General features: G+C 36.0%; 3 protein-coding genes across 4 annotated transcripts; 1 reads left to right on the forward strand and 2 right to left on the reverse strand.

Annotated features, from left to right (window-relative positions):
* Positions 1 to 4,335: 4,335 nt before the first annotated feature.
* On the reverse strand, positions 4,336 to 6,214 carry LOC103851539 (probable diphthine methyl ester synthase). The gene is made up of 4 exons (XM_009128401.3): positions 6,071 to 6,214; positions 5,727 to 5,909; positions 5,529 to 5,653; positions 4,336 to 5,146 (listed from the first exon to the last, which is right to left on the reverse strand). The coding sequence occupies exons 2-4, from the start codon at positions 5,874 to 5,876 to the stop codon at positions 4,588 to 4,590; spliced, it is 834 nt and encodes a 277-aa protein (XP_009126649.1). The 5' UTR covers positions 5,877 to 5,909; positions 6,071 to 6,214; the 3' UTR covers positions 4,336 to 4,587.
* An 849-nt stretch (positions 6,215 to 7,063) lies between these two features.
* Positions 7,064 to 9,629, reverse strand: LOC103851545 (monogalactosyldiacylglycerol synthase 1, chloroplastic). 2 transcript variants are annotated; one of them, XM_009128413.3, is made up of 8 exons: positions 8,976 to 9,629; positions 8,646 to 8,818; positions 8,408 to 8,569; positions 8,185 to 8,326; positions 7,889 to 8,113; positions 7,754 to 7,816; positions 7,551 to 7,625; positions 7,064 to 7,469 (listed from the first exon to the last, which is right to left on the reverse strand). In XM_009128413.3, the coding sequence occupies exons 1-8, from the start codon at positions 9,480 to 9,482 to the stop codon at positions 7,233 to 7,235; spliced, it is 1,584 nt and encodes a 527-aa protein (XP_009126661.2). In that variant the 5' UTR covers positions 9,483 to 9,629; the 3' UTR covers positions 7,064 to 7,232. The 2 variants fall into 2 exon arrangements, with proteins under 2 accessions (XP_009126661.2, XP_018509050.2); XM_018653534.2 differs by having other exon boundaries at positions 8,185 to 8,569.
* Positions 9,630 to 11,153: 1,524 nt separating this feature from the next.
* Positions 11,154 to 13,825, forward strand: LOC103851560 (probable protein phosphatase 2C 59). Its single transcript, XM_009128432.3, has 9 exons — positions 11,154 to 11,373; positions 11,581 to 11,738; positions 12,039 to 12,166; positions 12,259 to 12,357; positions 12,467 to 12,625; positions 12,761 to 12,847; positions 12,932 to 13,023; positions 13,195 to 13,269; positions 13,375 to 13,825. The coding sequence occupies exons 2-9, from the start codon at positions 11,659 to 11,661 to the stop codon at positions 13,576 to 13,578; spliced, it is 924 nt and encodes a 307-aa protein (XP_009126680.1). The 5' UTR covers positions 11,154 to 11,373; positions 11,581 to 11,658; the 3' UTR covers positions 13,579 to 13,825.
* Positions 13,826 to 13,834: the final 9 nt, after the last annotated feature.

A 13,834-nucleotide genomic window follows, 5' to 3' on the forward strand; every position in this document is an offset into this window, starting at 1 on the left:
ACGAATACAGTAATATATTTTAGAATAAATTGCCAAAAAGACAATAAAAAAATCAGGTTGTTGTCCCTTTGGTATAAAACTAATTTTGTCTATTTTTTGTCTATTTTACCCTTTGTATTTCTGAAAACTAATGAAATAAATAATTTTGTAAATAAAAAAAGATATTAAAAATAAAAACAATTAATAAAACATCAATATACACAAGCTGATAATTTTCTTTTGTTCAAAAACTTGGTAAATAAGATTTTTAAAATACGTTCTACTAAAAATAGAATGCGTATTCTACGAAAAATGGTATAGTAGAAAACGATTTCTAAAATAAAAAGGTTCATCTACTTCTTTTAGAACGCCCATTTTACTATTTACTAAATTTCTAAAAAAGAGGAATGCGCATTCTACGAATCGTAAAAATATCCACTTTCCTTCCGAATGCATCTTCTACTTTTATAAAGTATTCTAAATTTTCGAGAATGTGTTTTCTACAATGTACTCTTATGTCTACTCAAAGTAGAAAGTGTATTCAGAATTTTATCATTCTTCTACACTTTTAGAAGTCACCTTCTACGGATAAGAATACCTGATTTTTTGCGAAAATTAATGAAATTTCAGTTAAGAAAATATTCTAAAAATCCCCTAGGAAGATTCTAACTTCCTAAAACGTGTTATGGTCAATTTTACTGAAAAAATTAAATAAAAAAATGATTCTCCCTTCTCTTCTTCATCAATCTATGGTTTTTCCATAGTTTTTCTTTTGATTCTTCTCACAAACTCTTGTTCTCTAACATGCATATCTATACCTCTTTTTTTTCGATTGCCTTTCAACTGTTTTTTTTCCTTTACTCCATTAACTTTTTTTAAAAAATTCAAATTATGTTTAACTAGATTAAATATAGGGTTAATTTTGGGATTATGAAAAAAATTATACTATTGAGACAATTTTATGTTGGTTTTATACCAAGGGGACAACAACCTTATTTTTTGTTCTCTTTTAGCAATTTTTCCTATATTTTATTAATTCTTACAAAGATTTTGTTAAACAAAAACACACACTCTTTCTAATTTAAGTAGGCAAACGTAACAAAAGCCAGGTTGAAAAAGGGAGTTAATCAAATAAATTGGAAAGTAGGTCGAATTAGATTATACGACATTCTCAAATATACCGTCCAAAGACTTGAACGTTATAACTATCAAGACTAAGAACCAAAGTTCAAACCTAATTAAAATGAATGATGACAATTAATTATGAAAATGATAACAACTACGAACAAGCAAGTAACTAAGATTCAACGGCCGACAAAAAAAAAGATTCAACAATTTCGGCGGCATTGCCCCATGCTGAAGAAAATTTGATACGTTACATGAATATCAATAGGGTCCGTGTTTCCTTTAATTATTCTGTTCAGTGATGACGATGTTAAAAAAAATTATGCTGTTCAGTTTGATGAAAAATATCATTAAATAATAGTATTTGATTCGTCCAGATCCTAATAATGAGGGAAATGATAATTACGAACTTTCCCTTGACTTGCTTGACCCAGTGACTATGATCCGGATGTCGGCAATTCTTTTTCTATTATTAACGGAAATAAAGAAATATCAAACGTATAGGGAAACCCCGTTAAGCTGTTTATTTTGCAATTGTGGGTTGTCCCAGTTGTTGAGATAACCCTAATATTTTATACATCATGTGCACATAAAAAAATATCATATTGTGAAAAAGGTCGCATTTGATAATTATTATCATATTTGAGTACAATAGTCAATAGTTAATGAATGAATATGTATCATGTATGATGACTTAATCGATGATTCCTTTGATGACTTTATATATTAAAAATACATACAATAAAATGGAGGAGGATGATACAAAAAACGTGGAAGTTTCGGGGTAGAAAAAGACAAAGAAGGGGGACCCACACGGGAAAAGGGCAACAAATCTTGACCAGACTCGACCACGACTTCCAGCTCAAGAGAAGCCTCTTATGGTGTGAACAAGTTGCCATCTTGGGCGGCTCCGACATTGACCTCTTTTTTTCTTGTCCTTCATATCCCCCACCTTTCTGTTTGTTTGTTCAAAATTAATTAGTCAGTGTTAGCATCTTAATTTAATTATTCCAACACACAAGGATACAAAACTAACCACTAGTCACATGGAATACATGAAGATTTTGAAATATTTAGTTGTTCCATAATACTTACTAGAAACGGGTAAATATTAAACTTCTTTTATGTAGTTAAAATCATATCGAAATTTGTATAATCAGATGTTGACAATATTGAGTTTTCTATATATAGGTTTAAAGTACCTCCTGCGGATTCATATCTGCCTTTTGAAAATTTAATCGACTAAGAAAACAAGTAGAGAATAGTCAACATAACAAGCCAACTAACGGTGGGACGATGATACAATTTATGATTCGAGGGGATTCGTTCTCTCGTATAAACCACGATGACAGAATCCTCACTAATAAAATAAAACACTCGCACATTACCAGGACCCAATTTTCTTAGTCTTATATACCACATTGTTTGTTATTCGATCCTAGCAAAAGTGATGCTATATTGCTGACAATTCACGACCGATAAAGATATTGATCACACTGGATATTGTTAACGACTCGTGAATTATAATATTATTGTTGATGAAGAAAATGGTTAGGGCTCGTGGAAAAGTTAATTACATAAGTCGCAAATGGTTGGAAAAAATCAAAAAGTCTTTTGTAGAGTGTTGTTTATGGATGCTACGTGGAGTAGTGATATAATATAAGACTTGGACCATCGTTTTTGAAGTCCTCGTCTAAAGCCTTCACTCTCGGATATTCTACATGACGACGTCAATATGATGGCGTCACTACTCTGCGTCTCTATACATGATGCAGTAACCTTACGTTTGAATCGGACTTTTAGCTCTGGTGGTAAATATGGCTCACAACTCATTTGGGTTTGAATCACGGCCACTGAGAAATTCACATGCAGAATCCCGGTGCCGAGACCGAAGACCGTTCACGGTAATCCACATGGTGACCAGTGCAAGCTAGGTCCTTAATCGCTTCGGTCTCTAGTCTGGACCACTTCGGTAGGATCATGACACTCGGTTATCAAAAAAAAAAAAAATCTTACCTTTGATTTTTTTTCACTAACTTTTTTTTTATCAAATCTTTACTAACTTTTAAAAACAACTCCAGGCTATAAAATATAATTCAAATATCCGTTCATTTTTATGTAATTTCAATTTAGTTTACTTATTTTGATTCTTTTAAAAATTATTCAAATATTTATGCTTGTTCTATTGAATTCAATTTAGTTAGTTTAATCCCAGCTAATTCGTCTAGAACTAGTAAAAACCATCGTATATGCATAGAGATGCATCAATATAAAAGACTCAAGTTGATGAAGAGTCAAGCCAACTAGAACTTCAAAACAAACTATTGGAATAATGCATTAGTTGGAACTTTCTTAAAATACTAGTTCGGATTCCGTCCTAAAAGAAAAAGAGATAACAATTAATAGATAGTAGAACAATTAACTATGTGCTTGTAAAGTACAACTGGTGACTAGTTTTTTTGGTTGTTTTGTAAGGTCCTGTGTAAACTATTATAAGTATGACTAATAACCAGTTGCTCAAAGTCAAGGGACTTTTAGCCAAACACAATCTTCCATGTCTTCTCTGAATAGTGGACGGGTCAAGATGCATTCACTATCCATCACCCTCCGTTACGCAAGTAACCATACGTCATCCTATTTGCATCACGTACGCATACGCCTTATCCTAGTCTTCTTTGTTTCTTTCTCTTTGTCAAATTTTAAAATGACTTGGAGTGGAATACTCTTGTTGAAAAGTCAGGTTTTAAAATTTGTGGTCGTGTTCAGTAAGACCAAAGTTCGATAATAATTTTTGTCTTCAGTTTTAAAGGGGAAACAAACATTTATCTGAAAGCAAATCCTTAGCGTGCTAAATTGGGCTCACTAGAGCTTTAGTGAAAGATAAAAATAGCTCATTGAGCTTTATCCATCTGTTAGAAAGTAAACTAAATGAAGAAGATTAAACTGTCACCAGGATGAAAATGAATATAGCTAGTGATATTCATAGAAAGGGAAAGAATCTGCTCTTACTTTCACAAATGCTCATAACAACATATAAACCGAATCATCAAATTGAGAGCTATAAGAACTTATACTGAATCATCAAATTGAGCTATTGTTGTGGGCTTTAATACAATCCTTGGACAAGTGGTATAAGGATACAATCGATCTCAAGAAGCAGACCGAACCATAATAAACCGACAGAATTTAATTCCCCTTTGGTGTTAGTTCCTAAACCCAAACCAAACCAAGTAAATCCCAAACTGATATTCTCACTGAAACAAAGATCTCTAATACAAAGTGCCTGCTCCCCAAACTAGAGCAAAATGAATATTTCAATACACACTTCTCATACTTAAGTCACATCATAATCAACAAAAACCGCAAATTAAAAACGAAGAAAACTGTTGACACATTTGGTTCCTAGTTTCAATCTCTTACTAAGGGAGACATCTTAAACGTCCTTGCCTCCCCCCTTGAGCCTTCTTCAGTCCTGTGGTCTGTTTAATTTGCAGTTCCGTATTTGTAAAACTCCAACATCTCTTCTTCCACAGGATGAGTCTTCCCCACTATCACAAGACAATGCAACGGTGCTCCAAAATCAACACTCTCCAGCTGCTTCATCGTCCCCGAAACTATCTTCTGATCCTCAGCGCCAAGCCTCGCAAAACCCACACACTCCGTCTCCTCGCCATACACAGACTCTCCACGCTTCTCCTCAACTTCAAGCAGCTGCTCAATCGCAGTATTAACAGTCATATACCTCGGCGGCTCGTACTGTTTCTTCCCTCCTCTGCAAAGAGACTCGAAAGTGGGCTCCTTAACTCGGATATCAAGCAAGCAGAGCGTGTGCAGTCCGAGAGCACGGTTCTTCTTGATCTTCTCGTAAAAACTGTCAGGTCTCCACGTCTCCGTGAAGAAAGGGATCGAGACCGTCTCTCCGTAGTGGTAAAGCTGCAGACCACAGATCCCAACAGCGTTCATGACTGATGCGTTGTGCACTACCTCTACTTTTACACCGAGTTTCTTAGCTCTAACAACAAGATCGCTATGAGTTGTCGCTCTACAAAAAAAACACACAAAAAAAACATTACAGACAGTATCTAACTAACTATATTTGCCAGTGTTCTAAAAACGCAGACACATAGGCAAATCGGATCTGAGCGAAACGATTTTTTCAAACCGATAAAACAACCGTCTAAACATTAATATTCTATAATATGCCTAACCACAGCCTAGCGATTTTTTGAACATTAATATTTGTTATAAGTTGAATGTCAAGACAACACTGTAAAAATCTTTTTTTTTCGAACCCATAAGGATTAATATTCTATAATATGCATAACCACCTCCTAGCGATTTTTTGAACATTGATAATTTACTATAAGTTGAATGTCAGGACAACACTGTTAAATCTTTGAATGATATAATTAGACTCAACATACCCAAAGGGATCACCAACAACGAGGAAAGCGATATCATTATCAATGGCTTCTTCAATCATACTCCCTGCCTTCTCTTCCACCATCTCTCTATCAGCAAGTGTGATTGGTTTCCCATAAAACTTTTCCTGTCCGAGGAAAAAAAAAGATATAAGCTTTAAATACGAACTAGTGAAACTACTAAAGCTACGAGGGGCTTACGAGACTGGAAAGACCATCGGAGGAGAGACCGAAGGACAAGAGAGAAGTGTAAGCTTCCATGTAGATTTTCTGAGATTTCTTGACGGCTTCGAGACCTCTCAGGGTTATGTCCCTTTCGTCTCCTAGGCCTAGACCTATGATGTACAACATCTTCACCTACTACTCTTCTCTTCTGCTTTGAACCTTTAACGCATGGATTAATCACTCAATTAGATAACTGAGAAAGATTTGAGCTTTATAAGATTAAAAGCTTCTACCTTTAGAAAACAGTTGGTGAACAGGAACTAAGGAAAAAACAATCTATCAGAAACAGAACACGAAGAAGTGAGTGTGTTGGATTTTACCTGGATGCGCGTAGAGAACTGGAGAAAGAGGAGGCTAGGAGAAACACGAAGGAGGTCAAAACCCTTTAGGTTTATCTAAGCCTTCTGTGTTCGGTACCCTGTCTGAATTCGGTCCGGTTGATTTAAAATTTCGGTACTATGTTTGTTTATAAATCTCATCCGGATTCTATTAAATTTTGAGTTAAATTTAATTCGTTTTTTTCTCTAATTCGATTCAGATTGGATTATATAATCATTGTTTCTAATTGCTCGAAAATCTTTATAGAAACTAAAACATTAATCCAAAATACTTAAAAACTAAATTAATCAAAAATCTAATCAAAAACTACTTAAACTAACCAGAAAATATTTAAAAGTAATGAATAAAACTTTTTTTTAAAAAATATTGTAAACTATTTTTTTTTGTCAGCTGTCCATTTAAACTAAATCAAATATTTGTCAGACAAACCGATTTTCCGAAGAGCATCTATGTTTATCCATTTCTGATCTATATAGCATATAGATCTAAACTATTTAAATCACCTTAACATATATCAAAAAATCACATATTTAATTAATTATATATATATTTTTACTTTAATTTGGATTTTGGTTCTGTTCGAATTGTATCTGAACCCCTCATATCTTCGGTTCCGTTAGAATGTTTTTTGAACACTTCGTATCTGAAGGTTCAAATAGGATAAAAAATTTACGTTTAAAGGTATTTCCAATTCTACTTTATTTTTTATTTTAAAATAGAGTTTATAGTAAAAGTGCTCTCATAATACTATATTTCTTAGTCTATAATATAGTGAAAAATAAATGTATCTCAACTATAGAGTAACTTGTTTATTTTTTGTTCATCACTCTATTTCTTTATTTTAGAGTAAAAAATAGAATAAACGGATGGTCGAAGGTCTATATTTTTTTTGTTGGCAGCCTAGGTCTATTTTTCTTTTTCTTTTTTTTTTTTGATCTGACATTTTTCTAAAAAAAATTATTATTCATTATCAATTATATTTATCAGTATTATTCAAAAGAGATTAATCAGCCTTGAGAATTCGCATTAAAGGCAACAACAACAAAAAGTTACTGTGATAATGCTACACTCTTTGTCTAAACCAAAATAAAAGTAGGCTTTTGATTCAATGAATTACAAGTTACTACAACAACATATACTCCCTTAGGCAGTGCAAGAGAGCTGAGGAAGATAGTTTCTCTGCCGGACAAGCTCGTGCATGTCTTGCACTATCTTAAACACAGCTTCTGGTCTAGCCAGCCTCAATGCATTCTGCGACATTATCTCCAACTGTTTCGACCCCGGTCCAAACCAGTCCGCTACAATCTTCGATATCTCTTTTGGTGATTTTGAGAATTTCCCACATCCGTTCTCCACCACGTACGGTACATTCCCAGCCTCCTGCGCTCAAGTTTCAAAACCACAATATTGAAAAAAAACTGAACCGAATATAAAATAGAGAGGCTTTAAAGTTGAACTTACTTGACCAGCGATGTAACCGTTTAAGATTATCGGTAACCCTCTTATCATAGCTTCAGCTATGGTTCCTGGACCTGCCTGCACAAAGAAACAATCGTTCTAATGTCACCATTGTGCGCAAGAGAGACTATCTTATAAGAAAATAGTTACCAATGTAAAACTATATCTACTTTATATCGGTTTATGTGGTTTTGAGATTGGTTTACCTTTGTTATGATACAGTTACAGGCACCCATACATTCCTCCATTTTTGTTACAAACCCTTTAACCTGTGACAAAAATAGAACTGTTTCAGCCTGAGATTTGCTAAGTTGGTTTGAAGGGTTAGAAGTAAAGAGTACCTGGACTGGTATTTTCCAATCAATGGAACTTAATCTGGTTTGGAGTTTCTTGTTCCGTCCACATATTATAAGAACCTGGCCAACTGCTTCACCAAGATTCTCGTCATACAGAGCATCTCCAAGAGCTCTTGCTGTTGCCTCTATGGGACCCATTCCTTCTCCTCCGCCCATTAACAAAACAGCTGGAAGATTCTCATCCATCCCTAGCTCTCTTCTTAACTCAACCTGTGATTTGTCGAATACATACTATTGAATCTGTATGGTTTGAAACAACAAGGACAGTCAAGAAAAGGCACCTTTGGGCGAACTGGTTTGACAAAGGAAGGTCGAACAGGAAGGCCGTAGACTTTGATTTGTGATGTCTGAAGTCCAGCTTTTTGCGCCCTTTTCGCCACTTCTGTTGATGGGCAGTAACATCTTGTCACAAGCTTATGAAACCTAAACATCAAAGCAAGCTTTACTTTTACGAAAGAGCCCATACAATCTCTAAAACATAACCGAGATGGTAAGTAAACTAACCATGTGGGATGGCAAGTGCTCAAGTCTGTAATAACCGTGGTGAAGACTATTTTATCAAGTAACCCCTTTGATCTTAGGACACGAAGTGGGACATGTTGCATCAACGGATGAACACTGATTATAATGTCTGGTTGATACTTCATCAATCCTTGAGCAATTTCCCTGTAAAAAATTGGAACATCAGTTCTTTATTAGAATCTTCTGATAGTCAAACATATAAAACAGAGAAAAGCCTCACCTGGCAATAAAAGTCGAAGTTGCTGCGAAGTTAGACTGGTGAATAACACGTGGAGCTGTACCGTAGTAAGTCATTTTCCATAGAGCTCCATGTTTCACTAGAAAATTATAACTCCTGGGAAGCTGGTTGAATGGCCAGGGTGTGTGATCTGTCCACAAGTCCGTTATAAACACCTGCACAAAACACTCTTTAATATACTGAGTAAAAAAACAAACACACACTACATAACGTACATAACTACTCCAAGATGCAAACTTTAATCTACAGGCAGAGCAAAAAAAGTGAATGTAATAAAGTTATAAACTATACTGTTTCCAATTCGAGACGAACCTGGTACTCATCCCCGTACTCCTGATTGAAAGCAGCTCTAATGGCTTCAGCAGAGGCTCTGTGACCACCACCAGTATCACTCATCAAAATCAAAACTTTCTTGGGCCGATCAGCTTCCACTCCACTCAATTGCAAGCCCTCCTCACCCAAAACCCCACCACCATCATTCCCCCTAGCTCCGCTCTCGTGGCTCGATACCCCAATTGAGGCGAAGCTATCAGGAACCACTTTCTCGCTGTGAAACCTCATAAAGCTGTTGAATTCGTTGATGAATCTACTCAAGCTAGAGCCGGCACTGCTCTTAGCGTTCAAGCTCAGAGAAGCTAGGGCTTTTCGCGTCCTCCGTGTCGTCCGAGAGCCATTGAAGAACAAGGCATTGGATGTGGAGAGAGTATACCCGTCTGGATTCGATCGGTTTCTGGAGGCTAAACAGGTGAGACGTGTGAAGAAACCAAAGGAGGAGGAGGAGGCTGCTGGTTCCTGGGTTACCGTTGAAGGGCTTTGCATAGTTGATCGATGGGAGAGTGTGTGCCTGAGCTTGATAGAGAGGGAGAGAGATTCGATTAGTGGATTAGTTTAACGCCATGAATGATCGAAGTGCATCATCGCTCGAGGGAGAGATTGTAGCCATAGAAGATATGGTTTTTGGAAGATTGAAGGTTTGTTGTTTTATATAAGAACAAAGACTACGGTTTTCGCTAAACCGGAACTTAACCGGATATTCTACTCCTACCCAATTTCACCTAACCGGTTTATGTAAAATGTAAGTGTACACTACACGTTAATAGTATTCAAAATAAATAATTTAAAAAATATAGATGCAGTGAATTTATTCATTTATCAGCCTCGTTCTTTTTACCAAACATGTAACACCATTGAAAAACCTTGATTGCAAAGAAATATATATGTTTTCTCTTTGTATATAAATATAGGTTACTTTGTACTTTTGATAATTGCAATGCAAAGTCACTCAAGGATGACTAGAAAAGAATGAAAAGCATGTCCATTTACATGGTAGTTTCGGTTAATTAACCTTTTTGCTTGTAGAAGATACAAGGTGCCGTTTCACACAAAAAAAAAAAGATACACTAAAAATGAAGATGAAAACTCGACCAAGCCATATACTATAGGCTTCGTTGGTAACGAGACTCACTAAAAACAAACGACTCTACATTTTTGATAAAATAATAGTTCTTGGTTTGGTAGAAAGAGTTAAATAATTCAATTAAACATAAGAATCAACATTAGATGTCTTCTGCTCGTTTCACATGTGTTACATACTTCTAATTCTCGAGTCGTTTATAATAATTCTGAGATAATCAAACTCAAATGACAAAAGTGAAAGGAAGCCGTCGTGAAATAGAACTCGTCATCTGTCCGTCCAACCAACAAGCAAAACAAAAGGCACGCATCGTGTGAACTCTCAAAAGATGGCTGGTTGGTGGGGCATGAAATATATTCTCATTTCTGAAAGTCATAATAATGGAGCCGACTGTTGATCCAAAGCCAAATTTAACTATCATCGTAAAACGATTTTAACGGGCTTTTATCATGTCGACCAACTAATCTTAATGGGCTAAACAGGGAACAATACCTTCTTCTCACTTAGCAACATATAACCTTCTTCTGTCTTTTGTTCTTTAGATTTGACAAGAAATTTGGTTGCTTCTAATCTTCACAGAAAATCTAACTTTCTAAATTTTCTAATAACTAACAACAGCAGCAAAAATTAACAAATTATTTTACAATTGACTTTTGGTTTTCTGTAAGGTTATCTGTTGCTAAGTGGAAAGGAACTGGATATTGACTTTTAGTTTTCTGGAAGGTAATCAACTGCATGGATGACACGTGTCATAATCTTCGTTAGGTGGCCGTTCGATTCATTCGAGCTTCGTTTCACCGAAAAGCTCTATAAATTAGTCAAGAAATAAAAAGAAGAGAAATTGCACCCATTAACCACACAAAAAAAACAAAATCCACTAACTAACTAAAAACACCCCTTCTCTCCTACTTTCTCTTCCTATCTCTCTCTATTCTCTCTCAAAATCTAATTTCCCTTTTTTTTTTTTGGTTATTTAGCAAATAAGCCCTAAAAAGAATAATAATCTTTCTATTAGGCCCACGGCCCACGAGGTGAGTCTTTATTTCTCGAATTAGATAGATTTATCATTAATTACTTAAATATAATCGTTATTACCGACAAGAAAAAAAAGTCATTATTAACACTGATATTTATACAGAGAGAGAGACTTACCAGCAGATTTCAAAAGCCACCTGTTTTCTTCCTTTTCGTCTCCATTTTTTGTCAAAACGAAGACCAGAAGCCATTGGATCCCTAAATCTTTGTCGGACTCTGAACCGTCGAATTTGAAATATTCATCAGCTCCTTCTTCTCCTGGTACGCTACAACAACTCTTTTCTCTTTCATTTTGTTAGTTTTGTTTTTATCGATCTGATCGATTTCGCGTGGCCATGATCGTACTGCTTTTGATAATACTCGTTATAGTTTAAGCACTACTCGATCTCGTCATTGGTTATTATCTTAGTTCGGTGAAGCATTTGGTGATGGTTCGTGTATTGACTTGTGTTCCGACGTCGTTTTAAGGTTTTGATTGGCGGACAAAAGAGGAGCTGGTCTAGCTTGAGAATTGAAAGTCTTTAAGAAGAAAAGTTTTTGGTGATTATGGGATATCTGAATTCTGTTTTGTCATCTTCGAGCCAAGTTCACGCCGGCGATGGACCTGTTAGCGGCGGCGGCCTCAGGTTTACTTCTTCTCTCTTTCCTAGATTTATCATGTCTTTGCTTTTCTAAAGCTAGAAGATATTACAGATTACTTTGAATTTAGAGGCTTTTGGTGTTATGTTAAGTCAGTAGTATCGTTCGTTACTAGATTTTAAGTTTTTAACTCTTATGCCTTCTTTGAACATCACATGTAAAGAGTTTCTTTACATACTCCTTTGGCTTTATAAGTCTATGAAGGCTTTGACTGTACATGCTGTTGCTTTTGTCAGTCTAGATTAACATTATAATTGATTTTTTTTTAATTTACTTTTTATGTACAGTCACAACGGGAAGTTCAGCTATGGATATGCAAGCTCTCCTGGTAAAAGATCTTCAATGGAGGACTTTTACGAGACTAGAATCGATGGCGTTGATGGCGAAATTGTTGGTCTTTTCGGAGTCTTTGACGGTATGCATGTTTATCTCCAGTACTTGCATTTCCCACATGGTAAGGTGCTCTAAAGAGGCCAGTGTAGTGATGAAGCTAATGTTTGTGTCCAGGACATGGAGGGGCACGTGCAGCTGAGTATGTGAAGCAAAATCTGTTCAGTAACCTCATCAGGCATCCAAAGTTCATCTCTGACACTTCAGCAGCAATAGGTTATTTTGCACATTTTATCTTGTTGGCCATATGGTTTATTACACAGACTTAGATAGGTGTTTTATTTATCCTTCTGACTTTTTTTTTTGCATTTGCTTCTTATTTCAGCTGATGCATACAAACAAACAGACTCAGAGTTTCTTAACTCAGAAAATAGTCAGAACAGAGATGCTGGTTCGACGGCGTCAACAGCCATCTTAGTTGGCGACCGTTTACTTGTTGCAAATGTAGGAGACTCTAGAGCTGTTATATGCAGAGGTGGAAATGGTAATGCTTGTTCAGTGTTATTTATGTCTTTTATTTGAAGGGCCTAAAATGGAGATTATAATACGTTTAGAAGGAAGTTGCGAGTGTCAGTGGTCTTGTCTTTTCTGGTACTAATATAATTCCTTTTTGTCAAAGCTATTGCTGTATCCAGAGATCACAAGCCTGATCAAAGTGATGAGCGCCAACGAATTGAGGATGCTGGAGGATTTGTCATGTGGGCTGGTAAGAAAACGTTTGATGGAAACCTTTCTTCGTATCTGCGTTTATATCTTTTACCAAACTGGTTATTGCTGTTTATGCTAAAAGGAACATGGAGAGTTGGAGGAGTTCTTGCTGTTTCTCGTGCATTTGGCGATAGGTTATTGAAGCAGTATGTTGTTGCTGATCCGGAGATACAGGTATTGGCTTTGCATCATAATCTCTTCCATAGATAAGAAAAATAATAGGAATAAACTCAAGTAAGAGGTACGAGAGTGTTACCTCATAGTATGACATTGTAGACTATTTTCTAGAATGACTACACCAATTCTGCCTTCGTTAGCTCATAAACATATATATGAAAATTTCAGGAGGAAAAGGTTGATAGCTCACTTGAGTTTCTCATTCTTGCAAGTGATGGTCTCTGGGACGTTGTATCTAACGATGTAAGAAGTACCGTTTGATTTTCTAAACTCTCCTTTCAAAATCTCTCCCTTGATAGCATTCATAATCCTCTGGAAATGACAACACATCTCTGTTTTGATCCGCAGGAAGCCGTAGGCATGATCAAGGTGATAGAAGATCCCGAGGAAGGTGCAAGAAGACTGATGACGGAAGCTTACCAAAGAGGTAGTGCAGACAACATAACTTGTGTCGTTGTACGTTTCTTTTCAGACCAAGCAGGAGTAGGTTCCAGCAGGGACATCGATCACGGTATTATACCGGACAGAAGCTCCGGTGACTCATCAACATAGTTTTAACACTAGTGATTTCCCTTTGGGTTTCGCTTTTTCAGATTTCGCTCAAAATAACAGATGAATCGGGAAGATTATATATCGTTTTCAAAAATGTCCAACGGTTTTTCAAGAATACATAGACAAAACTCAGGAAACATGAATGGTTTTTGGTCTCGTGTCACTTCGGTTGTTACACATTTTCGTTACTTGGGCATGTAAAGAAACATAAAACACGACACGATCAAAAGTACTTCAAATTTGCATAGAAGAGAGT

The sequence above is a fragment of the Brassica rapa genome, chromosome A01 (genome assembly GCF_000309985.2).
Source record: "Brassica rapa cultivar Chiifu-401-42 chromosome A01, CAAS_Brap_v3.01, whole genome shotgun sequence".
Classification (NCBI taxonomy): domain Eukaryota; kingdom Viridiplantae; phylum Streptophyta; class Magnoliopsida; order Brassicales; family Brassicaceae; genus Brassica; species Brassica rapa.

Bases quoted from the DNA above. Each gene is read 5' to 3' on its own strand.
- LOC103851539 (XM_009128401.3), bottom strand. From the start codon at position 5,876: ATGTTGTACATCATAGGTCTAGGCCTAGGAGACGAAAGGGACATAACC. The intron at 5,654-5,726 runs GTAAGCCCCTCG...TTCCTCGGACAG, and splicing joins CCGATGGTCTTTCCAGTCTC to GAAAAGTTTTATGGGAAACC. The intron at 5,147-5,528 runs GTATGTTGAGTC...TTTTTTTTGTAG, and splicing joins GTTGTTGGTGATCCCTTTGG to AGCGACAACTCATAGCGATC.
- LOC103851545 (XM_018653534.2), bottom strand. From the start codon at position 9,482: ATGCAAAGCCCTTCAACGGTAACCCAGGAACCAGCAGCCTCCTCCTCC. The intron at 8,570-8,645 runs GTGAGGCTTTTC...AATTTTTTACAG, and splicing joins ACTTCGACTTTTATTGCCAG to GGAAATTGCTCAAGGATTGA. The intron at 8,114-8,184 runs GTGCCTTTTCTT...GACAAATCACAG, and splicing joins TCAAACCAGTTCGCCCAAAG to GTTGAGTTAAGAAGAGAGCT.
- LOC103851560 (XM_009128432.3), top strand. From the start codon at position 11,659: ATGGGATATCTGAATTCTGTTTTGTCATCTTCGAGCCAAGTTCACGCC. The intron at 11,739-12,038 runs GTTTACTTCTTC...TTTTATGTACAG, and splicing joins GTTAGCGGCGGCGGCCTCAG to TCACAACGGGAAGTTCAGCT. The intron at 12,626-12,760 runs GTAATGCTTGTT...TTTTTGTCAAAG, and splicing joins TATATGCAGAGGTGGAAATG to CTATTGCTGTATCCAGAGAT.